This window comes from Sorex araneus, chromosome 3 (genome assembly GCF_027595985.1).
Source record: "Sorex araneus isolate mSorAra2 chromosome 3, mSorAra2.pri, whole genome shotgun sequence".
NCBI lineage: Eukaryota > Metazoa > Chordata > Mammalia > Eulipotyphla > Soricidae > Sorex > Sorex araneus.
Window position 1 is genome coordinate 117,038,480 of NC_073304.1, and position 27,529 is coordinate 117,066,008.

Sequence of the window (27,529 nt, forward strand, 5' to 3'; positions counted from 1 at the left end):
TTTAGGACAGCGGGGAGGGGGGTAACACAGGGGTCAAGGGGTCCATGTGTGAGACCATCCACATTCAATCCCCAGTAGCACAGAGATCCCCCAAGTGCAGCCAAGTACAGCCTGGAGGATGTCAAGCAAAGCCTGGTGGCACTGGTGGTTCCCACAGTACATACCTTCCTACTATTGCTTGGATACTATTATTACTCAGGTACTGATGAAACATGGGTAGATGGCAGACATGAACACCCATTACATCCAAACTTACGATATTTTTTGGTGGAGGGGAGAGATGATTTGAGGATCATACCCAGGGAGTGCTACTCATGAATTCATGCTTTTTCGGGGGGGGGGGCTGAGGGGGTGTCACTCCTTGCAGTGCTCTGGGGGCCATGTAATGCTAGGGATTGAGTCTCCTGCAGGCTGAGCATGCACGGCAGCATCTGCGCCGTCTCTCCAGCCCCATCACTGTCTTTTCAGACATTTTCTAACATCCCGCCTCCTCCCAAGATAAAACCCAACATCACAGACTACATTTTGTTGTCTCACTTCTCCATGAGTCAATCTGCAAACGTTTCTCAGTCTCTCTCACAGCAGTGTGTCCTTCAGAGAGCAGAGGCCAACAGTCTCTTCTGTTAAATCACAAAAACCACTGTAAAGTAGCAGGAATGTCTGGGGAAGGTAGCGTCACTTCTCACAGGCCATTAAGATTTCACATAGACATAATGGACCACATTATGAAAGTAACATCTGCACACAAAAATACTTGAGATTCAAATACAAAATACAATTGTATAAGTACATTTAAAAATCCATTAGAGATCATCTTTCAATTCCTTTACCAAATAACAGGAAAAGTCAAGTTGCAATCTTAATGACATTCTACAGAGGGAGCCAGTATCACAAGGAACAAATTTTTATTAAAACAATGAAGATCAAGAAATGTTTTGTTAAAAACAGTATTTTATTCAACAACATTAGTAGCTCTGATTATCCTCTAAGATTTTTTACCTTAGTCAATCCCAACAAAAAACAAAAAATACAATAGCGAGCGCGCGCACGCGCACACACACACACACACACACACACACACACACACACACACACACACACACAGAAGTGAAAAATGTCAATTGCCTAAATTACTTAATTTAGCCAAAGTAAAAAACAAAAAGCTTCTGGAGAGACAGAACAATAGTTAAGGTGCTTGTTTTGTACGTGGCTGACCTCCATCCAATTCCTGGCAGCACACAGGGCCCTGAGCACAGAACCAAGAATAAGTGCTGAGTGCACTGGGTGTGGCCCATAAAAGGAAAAAGCAGTAACAGACTATCAGAAATCTAATCAGTCTACCATTCTCTGAGACAAACTATAGGACCTCTCCAAGTCTGCTTCCTGGAAAATGGGAATAATTATATCTCCCTCATTAGGTTGATATATTAAAATGTAAAATTAAAAACACACCCCTTTCTTGTTCTTTAATTTAAAAAAATTGTTATCCAATTGCTCACTACTTGTATTTTTGTTTGTTTGGGGACCACACCCAACAATGTTCAGGGCACTCAGGGATCACTGCTAAAGGGTATTAGGACACTATATGGGACGCCGGGGATAGAACCTGGGTTGGACACATGCAAGGCAAGCACCCTATCCACTGTACCATCTCTCTGGCCCCTACTCCATACTTTTAAAACAGATAATTCATGGTGGAAATGTTTTTCAAGGGTTAAATTAGTTGCTAACAGAGACATAAATGGTACCTAAAATGTCAAAATTCATGTTATTCCTAATAAAGTTTGACTCGGGAGCTGGGCAGAGTGCAGGGGCTGGAAGGAACACTCTGCACGTAGATGGGCCCACCCAGGTTCAATACCTACGCCTGTGTATAGAGATCTGGGCAACGCTGGAGTGCTGGAGTGACCTTTGAGAACAGTCTGATGCAGCCCCACCCCAGTCCCATCACCACCAGGTGTGGAGGCCCAAAAGACCGAAGTGAATTAGTTAACTGAGCAACCCATTTATAAGTATCATTACACTGGAGAGTTTCTCCAAAAGCAAAAGGTGGCTCAAGAAGGGTTCAAGTCCAACAACAGCCATTTCACTCTACAGAGACTATCCCTGGCCACAGGAAGCTACAGAGAGGAAAGGCAAAACTCCAATTTGTCCTTATTTTTTCCCACTCCACACCTGGCTTACAGCTCCTCCTTCCCATCCAGGCACACACTACAGAAAAAGCTTCAATTCATTTATCTACACCAGAACAAGATCATAATATTCCCCTCGATTCTTCTGAATCTTTTGTTTTGAGGCCACACTCAGCAGCGCTCAGGGCTTACTTCTGCTCTGTGCTCAGGGGTCACTCCTGATGAGGCTCAGAGGACCACACGGGGTGCCAGGGACTTATCTGGTCCATCACATGCAAGTTAAGCATCAAACCTCTGGCCATATTCCTTTTGATTTGTTAAATTCCTATAATAATCCCCTATTTCTTAAGTATGCCTGTGGCAAAACTCAATCTGTTTTTTCCAATGCCATGTTCAGGGCAATCCACGTATCTTCAGTATGAGAATATCAACTTAGAATTTATCCTTTGTGAGTATTAGGGCTTTGCCATGGATAGACCATTTTCATTCATCTATCATTAATACATGACCCTGAGATCAGTTCAATGTTATCTCTTAAAATATGTTTTCTTTTCTGACAGGGCCAATAATTTTCTTATCTATATTATCCTTTAAAAGGTTATAATCCTGGTATGGAAAACATAAGAAACTATGATATCCTGGGGCCAGAGCGGGTAGGGGGTAGGGCGTTTGCCTTGCACGCGGCCGACCGGGGTTCAATCCCCGGCAACCCATATGGTCCCCCAAGCACTGCCAGGAGTAATTCCTGAGTGCAAAGCCAGGAGTAACCCCTGAGCATCACTTAGTGTGACCCAAAAAGAAAAAAAAAAAGAAACTGAAATCCTATTAATTGAAGAGAGACTATGGTCAGAAGTTTATCAAAAAGGTTGAACTCAGGTCATAGATTAGTTGAGGACCACACTTGGGGTATGTATAAAATCCTACAATTAACCCAATCAGCACTAGTTTGGGGTTCTTTGAGATTTATTTGGTGGCATATTTAGTCAAAACAGACTTGTTGGTGCTCATTCCTATGAGCAGAGCTTCTTCTCAAGTACAAGGGTGAATATAATTATGAAGAGCTTTTTGAAAAATCAATTTTAGAAGCAATACATAATCATCACCTTACCAAGATCAAGACTACATTTTAAAAATCCATTTTAAGAGCATTTACAGCTTAGAATTAAATTCTAATGGAACTATCATATATGGAATCAACCATCTTACACTAAAAAAAAACTTTATTAGTCTAGAGAAAAGGGTCATGGTGTTAATAAAGATGTAATCAAAATTCTGAATATGCAGGTGAAAAGGTGGAAAAAGATTTTCAAAATATATTACATAATATGTGGTCATATGTATCTATTTCACAAGCATCTCTAAGAACTAATGGAATAAATTTGTTTAAAAAGCTTTGCATTAGCCCCTCTGGTTGGACAGATAAACAGTGCCTGGTATCTGCGAGGCATATATGGCGTTTAATTCTTTTCGAGTCACTCAATAGTGGTGACAGGTCTAAGGGAGCTTCTAAGTCAATGAGTCATGATCAAGCTACGCAGTTCAGTGGCCGAAGCAACAGTATAGTGGGTAGGGTATCGCCTTGCAGGCAGCCAAGTCAGGTTCCATCCCTGACACCCATATGCTTCCCTAAGCCCGCCAGGAGTGATTCCTGAGCATAGAGTCAGGAGTAAATCCTGAGTTTTGGGAGTGGTTCCAAAATGAAACAAAACAAACAAAAAACAAACAAACAAACAAAAACCTACTAAATTCATTCTAAACCGTTTATGGGTCTTACAGGGGAAACCAGGATGGGGCTTAGCTGAACGTCACCTGCTCTGTAGCTATGAGGCTGAGTTCAAATTGGCCCCACCTGAAATCCTAACAAGAATAGTAAGTCTTTTGCTGAAATATTGAAGGCTACCAAAGTGGTAGCCATCTCTATAGACTGAACTAAGCCATATCCCCACGCCAGCTGAGAAGAAATATCCTTCTTTCTCGGGAAGAAACACGGCGTGGCGTTAACCATAGTATGATGTCCATTAAGCTGACACGGACCTGGTGGCGTGGGAATGGGATACAAGGGAATAAATTATTATGTACTTGGAACAGCGGGACGCTGGTGGAATCTCGAGCAGGGGCCGATACCAGCGTATTACTTTTGGTTCCAGAAACTGCTTGCAGACATTCTACCAGACTATCAACTAAGCCAGAGCCCCACGCCGGCTGATGACGAGAAATAACCATCTTTTTTGGTTTGTTTTCGCTTTGTCAGGCAGCGTGGTGATTACTAAACAGGCGTGATCTCGGTGGCTCGGGACGAGGGGGGAAAAAAATAGAAAAGTTATGTAACAAACAGCGGGACTTAATATCTCTACATTCTCAGCAATGGAGAGCCATCAAATGCTTCCTTGACAGTGGGACTATCTTCTTTTGGGGGGGGAAACCCTAGCAACAATAGTGAGTTATGTGTTGAAACATGGACTATAACCAAGATAAAGCGTAAACGAAGTGAAACTTATCACTTACAAGGGCGGGGACTGGGGGGGCAGGAGGGGGCGGGAGGTATAATGGGGTGGTTGGTGATGGAATATGGGCACGGGTGAAGGGAAGGGTGTTTGAGTATTGTATAACTGACATAATCCTGAGAACTATGTAACCCTCCACATGGTGATTCAATAAAATTTAAATTAAAAAAAAAAAATTGGCCCCACCTGACCGTGCCACTTGTATCCCCTATACTGTAGAGAAGTGCATGGTCTCAGACACCAACGGTGTGCCAGCACCACTACCAAACAGTGCCACCTGCACCAGAGATCGGGCACAGGGCTTAAGGCACTTGCTTGGCACGCAGATGATGCCGGTTATATCTCCAGTACCACACATGCTCCCCAGAGCCCCACCAGGAGTGAGCACTGAATGCAGAGCCACCAAAAGCCTGAGCAGTCAGGCGTGGCCCAAACAATGCCCTCACACCATCCCCCCAATACCCGCAAAAAAAAAAAAAAAAAAAAAAAAAAAACCCTTCCAAGGTGTAAAACCTTTGTATTAAAGTGGCATGAACAACTGTGTGAGTCTGTCACTGGAACAACACCAAAGGGAAGGGAGCAAAACTACCTGTACTCTTAGGATACTGCCACTTGGTGTGAGATGGAAGCATTTCAACGCGAATCAGGAGGCAGCAGGAAGGGAGAGCAGTCCCCAGAGGTGCCACACTGGGTCCATCTCTGCCCCTTTTCTTACCTCCCTACCTCCTTCCAGAAAAAATACAGTGCCAATTCAATGGAAATCCAGAGAACTGGATTCCAGTTCAGCACTGTCATTAAATGTAGTAAGTAAGTCATTCTACAACTCTTAGCTCTAGGGTTTATTTCTCGAAGTAGAGTGCTATGGTATATGGGTCAGAGACATCGCCCATGGCTGAGCTCATGCTCCACGTGCATGATGCACCGGGCTTAATCTCCAGCATTCATGAATGCATGATGTATTAAAGAATGAAGAAATGAATGTATCACCCAAAGAAACTGCCTGCTGAGAACTCTTTACTAAGGGAAAATATCTTTCCAAATACATGAGAGTTGCGACTTCTGATCCACTTCCTAGAAAGCAGTGACTTGATAAATTAATTGCCGTAAGCAATCATTCGGGGACAAAGAGATAGCACCGGGCGTACAGTGCTTGTGCTGCGTGTGGCTGACCCCAATTCAAACCCTGGTCCACACAAGGGGCCCTGAACCTGCTAGGAAGTCTGTGAGCGCCACCAAAAGCCCAACCTTACCCTCAAAAAATAATAATTATTTGGCCAAGGATGTAATTCAGTATAAGAGCATGTGCCTTCCATGGATAAGCAAAAAAAATCCTGGATTCAAAAAATATATACATAACAACTATAGAATATACAACCACTGGAATTGGCTCATTTGTGGGACAAAGGGCTGTAGAGTCAACACTACTGGCTGTTCTGGGCACAGTCTGATCAGCCGCATCATAACCGGACATATACGCAGTTTCTGAGCAGGGGCCGTGCACACACAGCCCGGCCTCCACTGCGAGATGCCAGGGAGAAGCTGCCACTGAGGGGACTGAAGCAGCCGCTGACGGAGCAGTTGGTGTGTGTGAAGTTTCTGCGAGCTGGAACGACAGAGCCGCAACTCGAAAGACATCTGGTGGCTGGCTTGCTTGCTTCTCACGGGCTGTCTCCAAGAACCCAGAAGCTGGAATCCAGCCATTTTTGTGGTTTCCACTGTTACAATGTCTGCCCTACATTTGATATTTTTATCAAAATCTTGATATTATGCATAAAGATATATTGGCCATTATAGTCATAAAGACAAATAGATTATCTAATGAACAGCTTTTTTGGGGGGAGGGGGAGGCATTAGGATATTCTCTTTTTTTAGGCATACAATGTTCTAGGGCGTTTGCCTTGCACACGGCCGACCCAGGTTTGATTCCTCTGTCCCTCTCAGAGAGCCAGGCAAGCTACTGAGAGTATCCTGCCCATATGGCAGAGCCTGGCAAGCTACCCCTGGCATATTTGATATGCAAAAACAGTAACAACAGGGGTTGGAGCAATAGCACAGTGGGTAGGGCATTTGCATTGCATGTGGCTGACCCAAGTTCCCAGCATCCCATATGATCCCTGAGCATCGCCAGGTGTGATTCCTGAGTGCAGAGGCAGGAGTAACCCCTGTGCATTGCCAGGTATGACCCTAAAAGCAAAAAAAAAACAAAAAAACACAGTAACAAGTCTCACATTGTTCCCCCTCAAGCAAATCAATGAACAATGGAACTACAGTCACAGTAACAATGTTTTAGCACCAGTACCACCACCAATGTCCTCTTCTCTTCACCAGCATCTCCAGATTCCCTCCCACCACCCCTCTAGCCTGTCCTCTTGGCAGCATTACAATTTCATATTACTTGCTCCAATAAACCTTAAAGGAATGGCAAATGGAATTATCAGAAAATAAGTCAGTAAAGTCCATGTGATGATTAACTGCTCCACGTTTTTAACCTTTCTTAATCTAGTGGCGAACAACCATATGCCCCGGAAGCGAGCGCCAAACTTGGCGTCATGAGAGGAAATTTCTCCTTTCCTTTAAAGCTTTTTAAATGCTTCTTGCAAAACTGGCTTCAAGGCTATGAGTTCCCTAAGCTGTTGCCTGTCCATGAAGCTCTGTACAGTTCTGACAAATCTAAATGATAATCAACCTGGACGGAGTACTGATGTTCACGTCAGTGAGTTGGGGTACTATATCCCTCTCTACACTGTCTGGCTTATATCATCTCACTTGCTAGATCTTCGATAGTTCTTATGGGCTTGCCTTTGGAGGTACGTTAGTTCTTTCTGATCTTGCTGCATTCAATGTTCTGTCTCTGGCTTTGGGTTTTGTCAGTTAGAGCACAGTGAGTCTTGGCATCTTCCTGTTGGGTCTACTCTCGCTGGGATCCTCCAGACCTCTCGGATCGAGCTGCCTGTAAGTCTCCACTCAGGGGAGGTGTCATCCATGACTTCTTTATTGTTTCTTCACACATCTGCCTTCCAGTTCTCAGGGACACTGGTGACTCTTCTATTGCTCCTCTTGAGTCCATCCCACAGTTCGCTGGTGTGCTGTTCATTTCTGTCCAGGCTACTTTCCACCTTCTGCTGTTTCCTTCTCAATCTTGGAGCTTCTCAGTCTTTAGCTGGGCTGCTGTTATTCTGCTGTTCAGAGCTTCCTTAGACCTTTTTGTATCACCTACTATGTTCATCATTTCTGACGCTGATGCTTTCTTACACTCTGCCATTATCATTCCTTTGAACTCACTGAATGGCCTCCTGGGGTGGCACTAAAGACACTGCTGCTGCAGTTTATGTCTTCAGTGATACTATTTTTGCTCACTGAGCTGCGTCTGTGTTTTTCCTTTGGTGTTCAGTGTTCTTGCTGTGCTGTGGTGTGGCTTTGCAGTTAACCCCACTGGGCGATGCTGAGGGACTAAGCTGGAGGTGGCACTCTGCCCTCTCTGCCTGTCCTCACAGAATCACAGGAATAATCAAGAAGCACCTCGTTTGCTGTGTCGATCTGTGACCCCTCCTGTCCCGGAAGGCTCAGTGGCGTCAGGCGGAGGCGAGCCCCCCTGGGATGCTGCCGCAGCAAGCACCGGTCAGGAAGAAGCCGCTTTGGTGTTGGCAGCTTAATACAGGGATGGAGTTCAATTACCCTGGGGGTGGGATCCACACCCGGCAGTGCTCAGGGCTTAGTCCTAATCTGCACTCAGGGCTCACTCCTAGTGAGCTAGGGATTATATGGGATGCCGGAGATTAAACCTGGGTCGACTACAGGCAAGGCAAGAGCCATGCCTGCTGTGCTCTCACTCTGGATCCAATGATCCATTTTTTTTAACTTAATATTCTGCTCTTGAAAATGGTATTATGAAAGGGTGTGTAAAGTGCCTGCCACAGAGGCAGGCTCAGGGGCAGGCAGGTAACTGGGGACAATGGTGGAGGAACATGGACACTGGTGAAGAAGGAAGGAGGGAAACGAGGGACACTGGTGGTGGTAAACGTACAATGGTGAAGAGACAGGTGTTGGAACATTGTGTGACTGAAATTCAATCATGAACAACTTTGTAACTGTGTGTATCACGGTGATTCAATAAGCAAAAAGAAGGGATTGATGTTGGAACATTGTAGGTCTGAGACTCAATCACAAATAGCTTGGTAACTCTAAGTCAGTGATTCAATAAAATAAAATATTCTCTTAAATGATATATACAACTCAAACTTTTCTTTGGGGCATATAGGTCAAAAACTGCAAGACCGAAAACCAAAAGAATTGGCAGCAACCAAAAGAATTAAGATCATCAACGAATGGCAAATCACATGACAAAAGCAAATCCAAGGCCCTTGTTAGTTACATACACAGCAGTTATTAAGCCTTGAAATATACTGAGGTGGGGGGAGGGATGGGAGCAGGGAATATGCCCTTCAACATGCAGACCCACATTATGTTAGCTCACATAGTTTTTATTATTATTATTATGCAGTTTATAAAGCTTATCTTATCATAATTAGACTAATACTTAAAATGAAGGACACGCAGAATTTAAGTTACTCATTTTTCTGGCTAGAGAACACAGGTGATAACAGATGATAGAAGATATGCATGAAACACAGAACATCATCCACCCATAGTGCTGTCACTCGAAGACTTATTATAACAGTTCTCTTTTAGGACATGTGCAAGCGAGAATTTTTATCTAATCACAAAGACATGAAACACTTTCCTGGAAACATTCGACGACTCAGTAATGCTCATAAAGCCAACTGCAGGAGTAAAGAAGAATGGATGAGCAGGGCCAGGGCGGACCACGGGGCTGAGACCGCTGCCCTGCGCAGGCCCATGCGTCTGAGCTCAGCACCACACATGCCCTCAAGCACTACAGAAACAACCAGAGAGCATGGAGCTGGAGCAGCCCCAAGCACGGCCAAGGGAGGCCACACCCATGTCCTCCTCTCCAAACTATAGGGAACAGTCATCGGAATATTGTTTAGCAGTGTGGCAACTGTCGTCTCTGTTTGTTTGCCTTGGCTTGATTTGGGGCCACATCTGGCAGTGCACATCAGGGGTTATTCTTGGCCCAGGGCTTGTGATCTCTGTTGGCGATGCTCAGGGGACCAGATGTGCTGCTGGGGATCAAACCCAAACCTCCTGCATGCAAAGCTTGTGTCACAGCATGATGAGGTCTCCCAGGGGCCCTGGCACTTGCTATTTTAAGCTGGTCGATCAAACTGTGTTTCCTGTAAAATATATAACATATAAAGTCTCCTAATAGTCACTAAGTGGGATGTAACATATAATACTGCACATACATGTGACTCCATTTATTAAAAAGTCTAGAGCAGAAAAAAAAATGACAAAAAAAGGAATCAAAATCAGTTACTTCTGAGAATTCTCTCAGAGGGAGAGCAGAGGAAGACTAAGAAGAGGCTTAGAGAAACCTTCTGGGGGTGATTTAATATAGGTTGAGCTATAAGTAACTATGCATTCTCAGAACTTAGCAAAAGCACACTTGAGATCTGTATGTTCATTGTATGAAACCTATAGAAGAAAGTCCTGAGAATTATTGATGGCATACATGTAGAAACATACTACACATAAATTTAACAGCTGGATTGCTGACAGGGATCTACCTGAAGGGAGTCAACCTAGGAATTAACCCACTTACAGTTCCTTGTGTTTGTCTTCAGCCAAGATTTGGTCATTTGGTTTAAGAGAATACCTGTAACAAAGAAACAAAAACGAACTGGTTACAGAAAAATTCAAGTTCATTTTGACCCCTTAGAATATACCTGCAGCCACAGGGACCATATGCAACACCCTCTGAGAAACACTGTAGCAGACTCGGACTAGGAACTGTGACACAGGAGGAACAGTAAGTTTTGTTCTTAATTGAGTCATTACCTAGCTCAATGACCAGAGACAATTGTTTCATCTCTTTCCATCTGCCTCTCTATCTATAGACTAGAGATTGCTAGATATTATTAGAACAGGAAACTTTCCAATTATCGTGTATTTGTACTGCTGATGGTAGTAAACAGACTTTCTCTATGGCACTGCCTGATAAAAACCTCTGAAGTGCTAAATTAAAGATGAGTCATAATAATCTGTCCACAAAGCTTCTTTAATTAAAGTACCACAAATTGAATATAGGGCTTCCTGTTTCAACATTACTCCAATAAAGAATGAAACTAGAGGGGAGTAAAGAACACTAGAGTCAGTAGGGCACCTGCCTTGCACCGGGCTGACGGAGGTTGGTCATATGATCCAACATACAGTCCCACAGCACCTCATACGGTCCCCCAACCTATGCCAGGGGTGATTCCTGAGTACAGAGCCAGGAGTAAGCACTGACCAGCCCTGGGGGGTCCCCCAAGCAAACAGAAATTGTACACAGGGACCTGCTGACTGCTCTGCTCAGATATGCTATGGACTCAGGCAGCAGCTAATTAGGATTTTCTTTCTTTTTTTCTTTTTAGTTTCTGGGTCATACCCGGGATCCTCCTAACTCTGTGCTCAAAGGACCACGCAGTACTACTGGGGACCAAGCACTTTGATAACTGAAGATAATATTTAATTGATATTAACAATATTTAACTTTTCCCAGCACCTCCTGAAACGTATGAATCAATGTATGTAAAGCACGAGGGAATAAGCTGAGTACAGCGCGAATGAACAGAACTGCCGGTTGTTGTAACAGCTCAAGCCTCTTGTGTACCTCTCACACTTGCAAGTCTCCAGGGACCAACAACTGGCACCTCAATGCTCTCTAATTCTTTGCTTCCAACAAAATTAAAGACGAACCTAACCAAATTTTATAGATGGAGGTCTCTGGCACTATCCCTCTGGAGTCCTGTGCATGCCGGGCCCGAGCTCTCGAGCCCTTTGAGCAATCTCCCAGTCAATGATTTCAAATAACTGAGCAACATAGGTGTGCGTGGGGGGGGGTGTGTTGGGGGGGGAAGGGAGCTGCTGGTGGTGCTGGGGAGGGAGGGGAGCTGTGAGAGGGCCAGGAAACAGTCTATTACCATACAACTAACTATGATCAGGTTCTTCAACACTTAACACCTCAAATTTTTAAAAAGACACTGAAGCTGAATTTTGTTTTGTTATGGGGCCACACACAGCGATGCTCAGGGCTTACTCCTGGTGCTCGGGGGACTACTAGAGATGGAACCTGGATGGGAAGGTTTTTGTCTTTTTGTATTTGTTTTTGTATTTTTGTTTTTGTTTTTGTATTTGTCTGCAAGGCAAATACCCTCCCTTTCTCAGGCCCCAATGATGTAGAACTTTTTGCCTCATTGCAATAGTATTACTTATCCACAAAGACTGCACTAAAAAAAAAAAGGAAAAATTTACCCTTACGCACATCATTAAAAACTGCATTTCTAATAACCTAAATTTTCTTGTTTAGTAATTATTTAACAAGAATTTCATACACCTATACTTTTTTGCTAAATACCCACATGCTAATTATAATCGGATGATTGGAAGTAAATTTTAGATCAATTTACATAGATATTTTATTGCAGAAACATATGATAGGGTGATCAAAATGCATGAAATGTCTTTTTTCTTCATAATGTATGAGTAATATTTGACATGAAAGCTATAAATTATGCATAAAAATGTATCACATAAGAATAAAATCTTGTGGGGGAAAAAGGTATACCAGAAATACAAATTTAAATCAAGAATATAAAAATCTTTGCCATCAAAAATAGCTTTTTCACATTCATGAATGATGATTGTAGGTACCAAAATACAAAGGTATTTAGAGCTCAGAGAAAACTAAGTTAGCACTTTACAAAAAATCATAAATATCAACTTGTTTAACTGGAAGTTGCTTAAAAAAACATCTGCATGAAAACAAAATTTTATGATATTGTGAAAGCTATGGAAAAGTGGAAAGTGTGAAAGCTATGGAAAGTGCTCAGTACATAGAGAATAGTACATCAGACCATGTGACTTTGCTTTCTTCTCTACCAGGCTACTGATAGAGAAACAGCAAACATCTTTTGACCTTCATTAGGTCACCAAGTAAGCAAATCAGAATAAAAATAACCACTCATAGCGGTAAGTGTTGCAATAAAGTTAAGTATAACTATGTTGGTCACACGAAAGAGGAAATAATAAAAGTCTTTCTTTTAAATAGGGTCCAAAAAAGGGAGGGGGCACAATTTTTCTGTTTCCAAACTTAAGAGTCCCTTCTTATTCTATCTCTTTGCTCCTTTCCCATAAACAGTCTTTATGTCTCAGGGTAAGAATTTTATAAGCTTAACATAACACAGGGGAGACATTCTACAGACAAGAAGCAATCAAGACAATCGATGGCACAGTGAATAAGCATCTGCCTGGCATGAGGTGGACCCGGGTTCAATGTCCAGCATCACATATGAGAGTGCCCCGAGCACTATTACACTGACCACAGAGCACAGAGCCAGGAGTGAACACTGCTGGGTGCGGCATAGGGATCAGGGTGGCAGGCAGGAAATTAGGGAAGAATTAAGTGATTCATTTAACAAATCACCAAAACAGAAGTTCTGCTCTCCTAATTTAGAGCTGGTCTCCAAGACTTCAATGCTAAATTGGCGAGATTGATCTCAGACTCCTTTTCCAGACAAATTAGTTCTCTAATTCCAAATGAACTCCAAAGCACTTTGTAGTATTTCTTTGTCTAAGCTGATTTCCCCATGCACTAGACCACATGATTTTCACTCAAATCTCAATACACTCTATTTCATCTTTTTTTCTTGTTTTCATCAAATTGATCTCCCATGCCTTTTAAATAAATCTTTCTTAGGAAACAGACCTAAATCTATACTATTCAAGCAGAATTATATGGACCAGCATTTGACTGCATTCTGATACCATCTGCAAGTTCAGGTGGTACCCAAACCTCTCTCATATGTAATAACGCACAAGAAGACCAACACAAATCAGTGACAGTGATTATACTCATGGTTGTGGACTACAAGAGAAGGATAGAAATGAAATCTAGTTAAATATAGTGCTAATACATATGTGCATATTTCTTTATTCCTAAGCTTCAAGAAATGCACTTTTATAAAAACTCTGCACTATAAATAACTACTTTTCCAATTCTGGGAATATACCTCTCAGAGAACCCAGCCAGCCACTAAGGGTATCCCACCCGCACAGGCAGAGCCTGGCAAACTACCCATGGCATATTCGATATGCCAAAAATAGTAACAATAGGTCTCATTCCCCTGACCCTGAAAGAGCCTCCAATCGCTGGGAAAGACAAGGAGAGATTGCTAAAATCTCAGGGCTGGGAGGAATAGACATTACTGGTGCCCGCTTGAATAAATCAACTAACAACGGGATGACAGTGATACAGTGATGAAAGGTCACTAAAATAATCGAGTTATTAAATATATTTCTAGCTGACTAAAAGAATAATATTCTAAATTTTAAAATGAAACATGATCTAAATTGCAAATTAGGAAAAAAAGCATCATTTGAGAAAGGTAGCATGTCACTCTAAGGGACTTGTATTTCCAAAGTACCACATTTAAGGATGGTTACCTACAAGGAAATTAAAACACCATAAAAGTAAAAACATAAAAAAGCACAAACCTAAATTCCAAAAATCATGTTATGAACTAAAAGGTAAGCTTCAAGTACAATTTGAAAGCAGGCTGAGTAGAAATTACAATTAAAAATGTAAAAGTTTTATTTGGTGTGATAATCTTTGTTATATAATCTCCTTGAATCCTTGGTATAGTCAACTTGAGAGCTGAAACCATATTACATTTTTCAGGGTAAGGGGTAGCTTGGGGAATAAACCCAAGACTACTTACATATGAAGCATGTGCTGTACCACCAAGCTACATTCCAGTTCCACAAATCACACCCCTTTTCCACCAAACAAAGAAGTATTGGGTCTTTTTTTCGAAGCTTAATTGCACTGAAAAAAACTTTTTCCATGGCTGGAGCAATAGCACAGTGGGTAGGGCATTTGCCTTGCATGTGGCCGACACGGATTCGATTCCCAGCATCCCATTTGGTCCCCTGAGCACTGCCAGGAGTAATTCTTGAGTGCACAGCCAAGAGTAACCCCTGTGCATCACAGAGTATGACCCAAAAAGCAAAAAAAAATTTTTTTCTCACCTTGCTACCCATTTTCAGTATCAAATTTGTTGAGGTTTCCTCTGTACTACAAACTACTAGAAGATAGAGATGGGTCTGATTTGTAGGTTGCTCTGATATACATTTTCTAATTCATAGAGGGTGCTAAAAGGCTATTTCAGTGTATCTATTTTGTAGATTGTTGTTGGAGAATTATGAATCATGAATCAGAATTCGAAATATGTAGACCATTTATCATTCACTATTAGCCTACTTGGATTCTCTGTCCTCTATTTATTAGTTTCCTTTATTTTATTTGTTTTCCTTTACTATCATTTGCCAGGACTGCTTGATGTTCACTCTCCCATTGGGGGCCCTCATGAGGCGCTTCATGCTGTACATGGATAATTCTGAATAAATGAAGCTATTCAATAAAAAAAAAAAAAATGTAAAAGTTCACGAGGGCTGGAGCAATAGCACAGCGGGTAGGGTGTTTGCCTTGCACGAGGCCGACCCGAGTTTGATTCCCAGCATCCCATATAGTCCCCTGAGAACTGCCAGGAGTAATTCCTGAGTGCATGAGCCAGGAGAAACCCCTGTGCAACGCCGGGTGTGACCCAAAAAGAAAAAAAAAAAAAAGTGAAAGTTCCAATCTATTCTTGGTATCAAACAAGAACTCTTCCCGAAAACGTATTATTCAAAATTGGAAGAAAGGTGAAATTTTAAAACAAGAAAAATCTAAAGGAGCCTATCACCACTAAATCAGCCTTTAAGAACTAACTGTTAAAGGGATTTTGTTGAGATGGAAAGAAAAGAAATCTGGTAAGGAAACACTGACAAAGGGAAATACATAGTAACAGTAGAGGATTAATCTTGTAAAAGGAAATATGAAAGTCAGAAGAAAAAAGTAGTACAAAGAAACTATCCATAAATTGGTCAGGGGGTAAAAAATATAAGATGCAAAATATCACATAAAAAAACAAATGTGGACAAGGAAATTGAAATGGACACCTTTAGAATGTGCCCAAACTAAATCAGTTTACAGTAAACTGATATAAATTTAAGTTGTTATATTCAGGCCTCATAATAAGCAAAGCAAAAACTTAATGGTAGATACCTAAAAGATAATATTAAAGAAATTGTGGAATACTGCTGAAGAAAACAACCTAGCACTGAAGGAAGAAAATGAGGGACAACAGAAAGGTAAAGCATCTGGAAACCGATTAGCAAAATGAGAACTGTGGGAAGGTAAATTGGGGCACCCATGGAGAAAAAGAGAATTCAGCTTCCTCAAATAATAAAAAGTGCAACGACTGCATATAGTAGCCTTCTACCGCGGGCCATCTATCGAAAGAAGAAATTAAACTAATAGCTTGAAAATATGCAAGCACACCCATACTTACTGCTAAGTTATTTATACTAAGCGTGAAACTACAAAAACCAAAATGGCCACGGATGGATGCATGAAAAAAAAGTGGAGTAGACAGCCAAAAGAATGCCACTCAGCCATTCAGCTGAGAATGTGCTAGGTCGATGATACACTAGCAGGACGGCGTAGAATGCCTGTCTTGAAAGCGTAAGGCTGCGGCTTCAATCCCAGCTGCTGCCTCAAGCCCCAATCAGTGTCAAGGGCTCTGGGGTCTCTGCCAGGCAGCGTGACTGTCTGTGATCCCGGGGCAGGAAGCCATGCCCAGCTGCCCTGCAGCCAGGTCTGTACACGTGCTGGAAGTGAAAGGGTTGAGACCACAATGGGCGCTGCAGCTAACACAGGCGTGCAGGCACAATGAGCAGACACTAACTGTGAAGCATGAAGTGCGACAGCAACACAGATCTGCAAGGGCAGGAGCACTGCAATGTGCAGCCCCACCCCATCCTTCCCCCATCCTCCCCGGCAGGCACAACCAAACCAGGAGCACTGCAAACAGGTGTGCATGTGAGTCCAGGCCTGGGAACAACATCAAAGTGGGGAAATAGAAACTGGGAGGAGAGGAGAAAAAAATATCCTGCCTCTGGTGACATGACACGATGAGGGCAAGATGCTAAGTGAATACCACCTGATCCCACTGACACGAATTCAGAAAGCCAAGTATAGATACAGAGAACAAACTTCGGTCCAGGAGAGTTCCCTTTATCAGGCCTTTTCTTTCTGTGAGCTATGGAAGAACAATCTTTTTCCATCATAATTTTAAAAAATACCCCATATGATCTGAAACTTGCTTCCTAGGAATTAGGAATTGCCTCAGAGAACACAAAACACTCATTTTTTTTCTTTCTTTTTTGCTTTTTGGGTCACACCTAGCTATGCACAGGGGCTACCCCTGGCTCTGCACTCAGGAATCACCCCTGGCGGTGCTCAGGGGACCATATGGGATGCTGGGAATTGAACCCAGTTTGGCCGGCTGCAAGGCAAGAAATATATGTGCTTTTGCTCCAGCCCCACAAAACACTCATTTTTAAAATGTGTGTATGCCTATTGTTAATTACAGCCTATTCACAAAAAAAAATGATATGGAAACAACCCAAATGCCCAATGATAGATGATTGAGTTAAAAAAAAAAAAAGAAATATACACACACATATACATATACACAAATATGTGTGTATATGTATACATGGGGCCAGATAGACAGTATGGGGGGTAGGCAAGTGCCTTCCATGTGGCAGTGCTGGCTCAATCCCCAGCCCACCTGGTCCTCTGAGCACTGTCACGAGTTAACCCAGAACACAGCCAGGTATGACCCCCCCCCCCAAAAAAAAAGGAATGCATATGCATAATGGAATACTACTTAACCACAAAAAAATGGTATTTTGCCATCAGTGAAGGAATGGTTAACTAAGTCAAATACTCATTTGTGAAATAAAAAGAAACAAAGCAAATGAGCAAAAATAAAACCTGGAGCACTAATTGTGATAGGAGAAAGGAAGTGGGTGGTAGATATAAGAGCACCAGCAGGAAAGAGAGATAGTACAATGGGCAAGGCACTTGCCTTGCACACAGCCAATGCAAGGTTGATCCCTGGCACCCAGTCTAGTCCCTGCCAGGAAACCTCTGAACACAGAGCCAGGAGTAAGCCTTGAGCATTGCTAGGTGTGATGCAAAAAGAAGGGACTAATTAGTAATGACTGGGGGCTGGATCAATAGTACAGCTGGTAGGGTGTTGGCCTTGCGTGTGGCCATCCCAAGTTCGATCCCCAGTATCCCATATGGTCCCCAGAGCACCACCAAGAGAAATTCCTGCAAGTAGAGCCAGGAGTAAACCTTGAGCAGTGCCAGGTGTGACCCAAAATGACAAACAAATAAATAAATAAATAAAAAGAATTAGTAACGACTGGACACTTGGTAGTGGCCATATGGTGTCATCCACATGTAATCCCCATGCGGTGTAATGTACACTTTCTCATCTTGCAGCTGAGAAACTATACACCTGAAACAGATCCTGCAGGCTAATACTACTTCAACAAAAAAATAAATAAAATTATTTATGTATCAACATGAAAAAGAATTGGAAACATCTCAAAAATAAAGCATTACAAATGTTTTTCTCTGTGGCTTTTCAAACTGTAAATAACACATTGTTTAATAAGAAAAATATAATAAAAACAAAATCAGAAATCTAGCAAACTATGGTGATCCTGTTAGATATACTGAACATTTCAGAATATAGTGGACCCTTAATCAACACATGTAGGATAACCCCTGCCTCAGGGAGCTTAGGTGTTGGATATCAACCCTAAGTGCTTTAGTCTTTATCAGTGAATTGCCCCTTTCCTCCTCCCAGAGAAGCTTACCATGCCCTTGCTAAGATCCTTAATTTAGTCAAAGTCTATCTTCAACCTCCCCTTTGTGTTGGATATTAACCCTAAGTGCTTTAGGCTTTATTGTCTCCTTTCCTCCTCCTAGAGGAATTTATATTGCCCTTGCTAGCATCCCTAACTTAGTTACAAGTTTATTTGTAATCTTTCCCTTGTATTTTACCTGGCATTGTCACAGTCTCCCATGTTAATCTTGTAAAATAAAACTTTCTGGTAATTCTGAACTTGAATTGATACTGCTTTATATTTGAAGTGCTGTATATTTGTACTTGCTTTTCTGTTTCCCTATAACCTTTTTATATGTTACCATAGAGCAATGTTCTTTGGTTAAACACAGAAAGACCATTTATGCTATGCTCCTAATATTTGGGAGTTGATTGACTCTGAAATATATCTGCTCCTGGGCATAATTACTTGATCATAACTACTTGACTTAGGCTTCAGTTTCGGTAGTTCCTGACACCTCAGATGGGAGGTCCAGCCGTGGGACTGGGATGGACCTGGGGCTAGTGGAAAAACTACCCGGCAGCAAAATGGGACATTCTAGAAAGCATAAATGCATGGTTTTCATGCAAACTGTTACAACTTTGGAGAGGGTACCCCCCTGGGGAAGAACTAGCTGAACTGGCCTGAGGACTTAGTCTGGGATTTACGGTAAAAGCCTTGCTTGCACTCAGAGACCAGAACCAAGTGTTTAAAGCCTTATTTGCTCTCAGCCCAGAGAACTAAGTGTTGGGATCTTTGTCTCTTACTGTGTTTATCCAAACAACTGCTAGTATCGATAACTTATACAATTAGAGGGAAACATAAAAGCAATAGTTGCCCCTGGGAGACAGTGTGTCTCCTTGAGTTGATCTCCCTAAAAGAATTTCCTCTACCAACTGTTTATCTATGTAAATGACTATCATACTGGTCCTTACCTCAACCCCTTTCAGATGTTCTATAAGTATGCTAGCAACTCTGCATTAAACAGGCCATTTTCACCATCAGACTGTGGTCCCCGGTCTCCCCATCTCCCTGTCTGTGTCTCTGTTGGGGGACCCTGGGGAGATGGGGAGGCAGGGAGGTGGCTCAGGGCTACCGAACGCACACTGGTCTCCAGCAGCAGCAGCAGCTACCCGAGGATCATTTCTTTTTTGTGATTACACACTTAGGTTTATTGGGTTACCCCTATCACAGTGCTCCCAGGCTCCATTCCTCAGTGTTTATCTTTAACTTCTCTGTTCTGCTTCCCCTCTCTATTAACCGCCTATATGCCCACATCAGAAGGTCAGATCCTTCTAAGGACTCGAGTTTTGTATTTGTAAGTGAAATACTACTTTTCTCTTTCCCTTATGCCCTTTGCTGTAGGATAACATTGGTTTGTCCTTTCTCCCTGGCCACATGGAGCTTGGGTTTGTTGAGCACCCATCACAGTGCTCCTGAGGCGCTCACATTCCTCTGTGTTTATCTTTAACTTCTCTGTACTCTCTTCCACAACCAGTTAATCACTCATTTCCCCAGACAGTACTCATGACTCGTAAAGTTGAATTCCTCAGAAAGCTCTGATTTTGTATTTGTAAGTGAAATATTGCTTTTCTCCTTCCCTTACATTCTTTGCATAGCTCACTTTAGAGCAATGTCCTTTTTTGTATAGACACAGGAAAACAGTTACTGCTATGCTTTTGTAACTTGAGAGTCGACGCCGAATAATATTTACTCTTAGGCATCTGTTTTCTCGACTTAGGCCTCAGTTGCCCTTAGTTCCTAGCCCCCAAAAGCAGGTTCCTGACAAGGGACTGGATGAACCCAGGGCAAGCTGTAATGAGCTATCCTGGCATCAAAACAGGCCAGGCCAAGAGCCATAATACTTAACTGTAAGTTAAGAGCACAGTCATGGACAAATTCTGTCATGATCCAAAGAGTAACAACTGGGTTAGGGTTAGTAACCGCTAGGGTTAGGAAAGACTAATCTGGCCTGAACACTGTAGTCTGGGATCTATAGCAAGATGTCCCCAAGAAAGCCACCCTACAAGCTTAGTATATTTCTTACTATGTCCATACAAAATTACTAATATTAAGAAATAGAATTAAAATTAATGTTTAAATGGTTGTTGAACTAAGGAAAGGAGAAACACACCCCTAGATGGTATCTGGCCTTGAATGGCAAATCTTCGTCTTACCTTAGAAGAGTTTCACAGGAAGGGCCTTTACATATGTGGATTGTGCAGCCTCACCTGTGTGTAACTGCCACTCCCAACCCCCGGAGGCGGGAATAACTAGGCTGTGGGAGCAGGCTGAGGAGGAGGTTATGGGCAGTGATTGAGACTGGATGGAGGGAGAGGAAGAATAAAGGCAACTGATCACCAACCAGCTTGGCTCCCATCTTCTGGGATCTGGCGAGATTTCCCCAGGAGAGCCACCCTATAAGATTAACATATCTCTTAACTATGTCCATACAAAATGACTAGAAAGATTATTAAGAAAGTAAATTTAAGGTTTCAATGGTTACAGGGTAAGGAAAGGAGAAGTACACACTTAGATGGAATTCTGCCTGTGAGCAGCTCTCCTGCAGGATGAGATCCTTGTCTTAGAAGTTTCCCCAGAAGGAAGGGCTTTACAAATGGTGGTTGTGCTATCTCACCTATGGGAATTGCTACCCCACACCCTGGAGGTTGGGCTCTTGACTAAGGCAAGTCAAGACTGGGTCATGGGAGACTAGCCTGGGGAAAGTATGAGGGGCAGTGTGAGACTGGAACAGGCACACAGGGAGAATGGAATAAACAGCGACTGATCACCAACCAGCTAGGTGGCCATGTTCCCTCCATGAGTCCAGCCTCTGAAGTGGCTTATGGCCGGCAAAGCACCCACATTTTGTGAACACACACAAACTCAGGCCCATTTATATGAAGATATTTTTTCTACCATGGATTCAACCAACTGTAGTATTGCAGGTGTTGGATTCTGTATCCGTGGACACAGAACCATCCATTAGGAGGGCCCACCCTAAGGTCAAGGTGGATTTAAGTTTCACAGTCAGTGGGCAACCTTGACCCCCTGTTGTTCACAGGTGAACCATCAAATCATTGGAAACTAACCCAAAGTCCTACGTCAAGAAATGAGAGCAGACCAGGAACTTGGTTGAGTTGAGGCAACTGAAGGCTGGTTAGTGGCTGTGAGTTTCATGCCCTCATGAGCGCACTACAGGAGCGTCAGAGGAAACAGATAAAGTGGCACTAAAAATAGGGACACTCGGGTGGCAACAACCACAACTCAAAGTTCTAGAATAAATCAGGCATTTCTGCCCAGCAGAAACTGAACACAAGCGCCTTGGACTTGAAAAATAGGGGGATAGAGTGACAGCACAGTGGGTGGGGCGTTTGCCTTGCACACATCCGATCCGGGTTTGATTCCCAACATCCCATATGGTCCCCTGAACACCGCCAGGAGTAATTCCTGAGTGTAGAGCCAGGAGTAACCCCTGTGCATCGCCAGGTGTAACCCAAAAAGCAAAAAAAACAGGCACACAAGGAAAGTCGGGCAGGAAGAATGCACTGCCTACTTAATTACGGGGCTTCAAAACCGCCTGTCTTGGGCAGATCTAAGAATAAAGCCAGGCTTGGACTGACAGGAAAGAAGCTGAACTTTCTAAGACTAAAGACTAAGATGATGGATTTCCACATACTAATTTTAGGAGTTACCTCCAAATGGAAAAACAAAACAGGCTTTAGCATGATGAAACCAAAATAAAGTTCCACCAGCCAACAAAGTAAGCCCCAGTGTATCAAAATTCCAGTGAGGTTTATAGAGCAGGGCACAGGGACGGGGGGTTGGGGAGAAACACATTTCTGTCTTGGTGCTCTTTGGCTACATTTATTTATCCCAAAGCTAGCAGGTTAGAACAAACCATCACCTCACAGTTCCCGGGGGTCAGAAATCAAAAAGTGGTCAAGTTGCCTGATTCTGCCTCAGTCACTCCTGAGGTTGCAAGACGTCCACTTGGGAGAGCTGCCAGCACCTCGGGGCTCAGAAGGGAGCAGAGAATCGCTTCCTCCCTCACTGCCAGGGTTGCCGGCAGGTCTCTGATTAGCAGTCCGCCAGCCACTTAGACCCAGAGGGGGGCCTGAGTGCCCACAACACAGCCTACCTTCCCTGGAATGAGTAATGGGAGAGGGGAGAGAAGACGGGAGGCCCAAGGAGAGAGGCTAGAGGACACGTGAGGGGAGAGTGTGAGGGAGCATGAGGGAACTTGAGGGAGGGAGAGACAGGAGGAAAGAGGGAGAGGCAAGAAGACAGAGATCGGGGAGAGGGAGAAGACCACCAGAGCCCAAATTTTGGAAGCCAAAATCCTTAATAGCATAATCTCTGAAACACCACAACCACATCCATGCCTCTGGTTACATATCTGGGGCAACATGACGTAACTATGCAAAAGAGAACGAAAGGCTGTTGGAGTGACAGCATGGGGTTATGGCACTTGCTTGGCACACACAGCCGACCTCAGCTTAGTCTGGCTCCATGGAGAGTCCATGGACAGCACCAGCCAGGAGAGAACCCTGAGCTCAGACTAAGGAACATCCACTTACCACTGTCAGGCTTGTACTCCCTCCTTCCCCCCCAAAAAATTTTCAAACAAAATTTTTATATTCATCAAAAAAGTGATGGAAAAATCTCTAAGATCAGGCTTACTCAAGAACTCAAAGCCCAGGGGCCAGAGAAAGAGTTCAGCAAGTAACATAACAGATTAGATATAGTTTACTAACAACAAACCATAATTTGAAAATCAAATCATTAGGCAAATCATTATTTCTCTGCCTCACAGAATAAAAACTTAAATGAAAATAAATAACTACCAAAATTTTCCAGGAAAATGCTCAATAAATCATAAATTTTCAAAGTTTTTTTCAACTTAAATAGTATATACAGTAAATTTATACTTACTTGTCAAGAAAATCCTTGTCTACTATAGCAGTGATGTCAAGAAGTGGATTTCCCATGCCAAAAAGGACATTTTCACTAAAAAACAGAAATACAATACAAACTCAGGTTAGAAATACTTTAGAATATAAAGTGATGTGCAAAAGGCACACAAATATAAATATCTTCAGGTAAAAATTAAAGCTAACATTTAGTTCACTAAATCTCTTGCTTGTCCAAAACCTGTAAGATGCACAAAGCCATCTGTAAAGTAGGATGACTTTTAAACTGAACTAGATTAAAAATAGCAGGGCCAGGGATATAGGACACAAGGACAAACCTGAGCAATGCCAGAGTGGCTCAAAAAACAATCCAAAAAAGAAATCTGATCACATGATTCTTAAAATTCAACAGTCAACGGACTATAGCTAATTATTTTAATATTCTTTTTTTTCCATTCTTAATTTTTCCAGCTCCCACCCCAGGGACTACTCCTGGCTGTGCTCAGGAGTGCCTCCTGCTGGTGGCTGGGGATGACTGAGTGCTGGGGGTGACAAAGGTCAGTTACACTGCAGAGCATCACCTTAACTGCTACTACCTCTCCAGACACCCCCAACCCCGACCTGTGGTTATCTTGTAACAGCCACAGTGCTGGCGCCCCCTGGGGCTACTCCCAGTTGTGCACACCTACACACCTGGCTGCCCCCTGCTCCAATGGCCAATTAGAAAACAAAAACCAGGGGCTGCAGAGATTATAGGATAGAGCAGGGCTTTGACCACAGGCATTCCACATGGTCCCCTGAGCACCACCAGGAGTGATCCTTGAGCACAGAGCCAGAAGTAAGCACTGAACGCAAATGGGTGTGGCTCCAAACCAAAGAACAGCAACTACCAACATGCGAGGGGGGAAGTGGATGGCATCTCAGGAGGTGAAAAGATAACACAGTGGGTAAAGCAACTGCCTTACAGGCTGCCAACTCAGGTGCGATCCCCAGTATCCCATATGGTTCTCTGAGCTCCACCAGGAGCAATTACTGAGTGCAGTCAGGAGTAGCCCTTGAGCATTGCTGGATATGATCCCAAAAAAATGCAAAAAAAAAAAAAAATACAAAGAGGCTTAGAGGATGAAGGATCAAGAGGCAACCAGAGGGGGCTGGAGAGATAGCACAGCGGGTAGGGCGTTTGCCTTGCACGCGGCCAACCCGGGTTCAAATCCCAGCATCCCATATGGTCCCCTGAGCATGGCCAGGGGTAATTCCTGAGTGCAGAGCCAGGAGTAACCCCTGTGCATCGCCAGGTGTGACCCAAAAAGCAAAAAAAAAAAAAAAAGAGGCAACCAGAGTGCAATTCCACTCCCACTGCCAGCTCCTGATGAATCTGGAACCACAGCTCAAGCACGCTCATGTGACTGAGCCAGCACCGCGACCCAGAATGCACGGGCCTAGTTACCACAACAACGGCAAGGCCTTTTTCATTGAGGTACTGGATTTTACAACACTGTTAACCACACTCTTCAAGCATGCATCATTCCAAGGACCCTCCCACCCCGCCCCCCACCTCATGTTAGCTCAGCTCATAGATAAAACCTTCTAGAACGTATTTTCGAAAAAAAAAAAAACATGAAGGAGGGGAAGTGACCCAGAGAGACCATCCAGGGGGTTAGCCATTTGCACGGCCTGTGCCAACCGCACTTCAATCTCCAGCACCGAATATGGTCCCAAGGAAGGATCCAGACCACCAAGGACCACCCAACACTCCTCTACAATAACAAGGAATTATTGGGCTGTTCTGTGACTACTTTTCATTCTCCCCTTTAACATGTTTTTTAGTTTGGTTGTTTTCGAACCACAACCAGCAGTACTCAGGGATTATTCCTGGCTCTGCACACAAGAATCCCATCTGGCGGTTACTGGAAACATATGAGATGCAAGGGATCGAACCAGGGTCAGCCAAAGGTTTACTACCTCTCTGGCCCTTTGACATGTTTTTTAAGTGCTCAGTTCAATGAGCAACCTCTCCACCACCACTGGCTTGCCTCATTTGGTTTTAAAATATTGCCATATTTTTCTTTTCTTTTTTTATATTTTCTTGGTTTGAGGGACACACCCAGCAGAGGTGAGGGATCACTCCAGGTGTGACTCAGGGGAACATATGTCTAAGGCAGGTGCCCTACCCACTGTACCATCTCTCTGGCACCAAGACACTTTTTAAAAAAGAAATCTACCCTTTGTATATCTCCAACAGGCCCCATATGACCCTTACCATTTGAAACTCTGGTCAAGATGTGCCTCGGCAGCACCTCAAGGGCAGGAGCACAAGCTTCGTGTGCAGGAGAGTAGGGCTTGGCTGGATATTAACCCCCAAATGTTCAGGCTTCATCAGCAAACTGCCCCTTTCTCTCCTCCCAGGGAAGCTTACCATGCACTTGCTCTCATAAACTTAAAGTTTATCTTTAACCTTTCCTTTGTATTTTACCTCTCATTGTCACAGTTCCCATCAGTCTTGATTACTGATAAGCCAAAACCTTCTGGTAATTCTGTGCTTTGTATGTGAAATGCTGTGTATTGGTACCTGCTTTTCTATTTCCCCTATAGCCTTTTCATATTTTACTATAGAGCAATGTTCTTTGGCTAAACATAGAAAGATCATTAAGACTATGCTCCGAACATTTGGGAGTTGACTGACTCTGAGATGTATCTACTCCTGGACATAATTATTCGGTCATAATTACTGGACTCAGGCTTCAGTTGCTGTAGTCCCTAGCACCCCAAAAGGGAGATCACGCTGTGGGACTGGGATGCACCTGGGAAAGCTACCTGGGCATCGAAATGGGACAGTCTAGAAAGCATAAATGCATGGCCTGGATGCAAGCTGTTACAACTTAAGAGACAGGACCCCCACGGGGAAGGACAAGCTGAACTGGCCTGAAGACTTAGAATGGGATATGTAGTAAAAGTCTTGCTTGCTCTCGGAGCCCAGAGACTAAGTGTTGGCACATCTGTCTTTCACTGTGCTTATCCAAACAACTGCAAGTAGTGATAACTTATACAACTAGAGGAAAAGAACGTAGAAGTCTTTTCCTCTAGTTATATGTAGAAGCAATGTAGAAGTCCCTGGGAGACAGAGTGTCTCCCCAAAAGAGAATGTCCTATGTTTTACCTATGTAAAAGATCTATGTAAATTTTCACTCTTACCTAGTAAATGATCAATCATGCCTGTCCTTACCTCAAGGCCCCCTTCAGAGGTCCAAGGATGCTAGCATCTCTGCATTAAGGGGGCCATTTTCACCCTCAGGCTGTGGTCCGTCTCCCCGGCTCCCCGCCTCTCTATCTCCCTGCTGGGGCGGTGGGGAGGCAGCTCTGGGCCACAGAATGCACGGGTGTCGCCACAGCAGCAGCCCCCACAATTTATTTTGTGAACTCACAGATTTCAACCCTCAAGAGGCACCAATATGGTCTGTAGGAGAACACTGGGTTTGTCCTTTCAGCCTTGCTGCAGAGAACTTAGGTTTATCGGGTTACACCCATCACAGTGCTCCCAAGACACTCCCATTCCTTTGTTTATCTGTAAACTCTTCTCTGCATTCTCCTTCCCAACCAGTTAATCACCTTTTGTAAGTTGAGGGCATGGTCATGGATAAATGCTGTCATGATCCAAAGGTAAAGATGAGATTAGGACCCTGCTGGGGTTAGGAAGACTAACCTGGCCTGAGGACTGTGGTTTGGAATGTATAGTGAGATGTCCTCAGGAAGAACCAAACTTTAAGGTTATATCTCTTACCGTGCTCATACAGAATGACATTGCTAGAAATATCTGAAGTAGATTTACTACAACTATTTAAGTGAATTACTAGCTGAGGAAACAAGAAAGCAACACACCCTTGTTTGGATCCCACCCTTGAACAGATCTCTTAGTAATCTCCTTAGAAGAGATTTTGTCCTTGAGGAGTGGTCTTACCTCTTTGTTGATTTGTAATGTTCCGACCCACCTTTATGTTACTGCCCTATGTAATTGCTATATAAACTAAGACTATAAGATCTGGAGAGAGAGTAGCAGAAGGGAACGAAGATTGGAATA

General features: G+C 43.3%; 1 protein-coding gene across 3 annotated transcripts in view; it reads right to left on the bottom strand.

Moving 5' to 3' along the window:
• The window catches only part of ADK (adenosine kinase), a 481,956-nt gene that overhangs the window by 391,050 nt on the left and 63,377 nt on the right, over positions 1-27,529 (bottom strand). For all 3 annotated transcript variants that reach the window (XM_055133311.1, XM_055133313.1, XM_055133312.1), the window contains 2 exons: positions 23,477-23,551; positions 10,320-10,373 (listed from right to left, as the gene is read on the bottom strand). In XM_055133311.1, the coding sequence (XP_054989286.1) occupies positions 10,320-10,373; positions 23,477-23,551 (129 nt within the window). The remainder of the gene's footprint in view (positions 1-10,319; positions 10,374-23,476; positions 23,552-27,529) is intronic.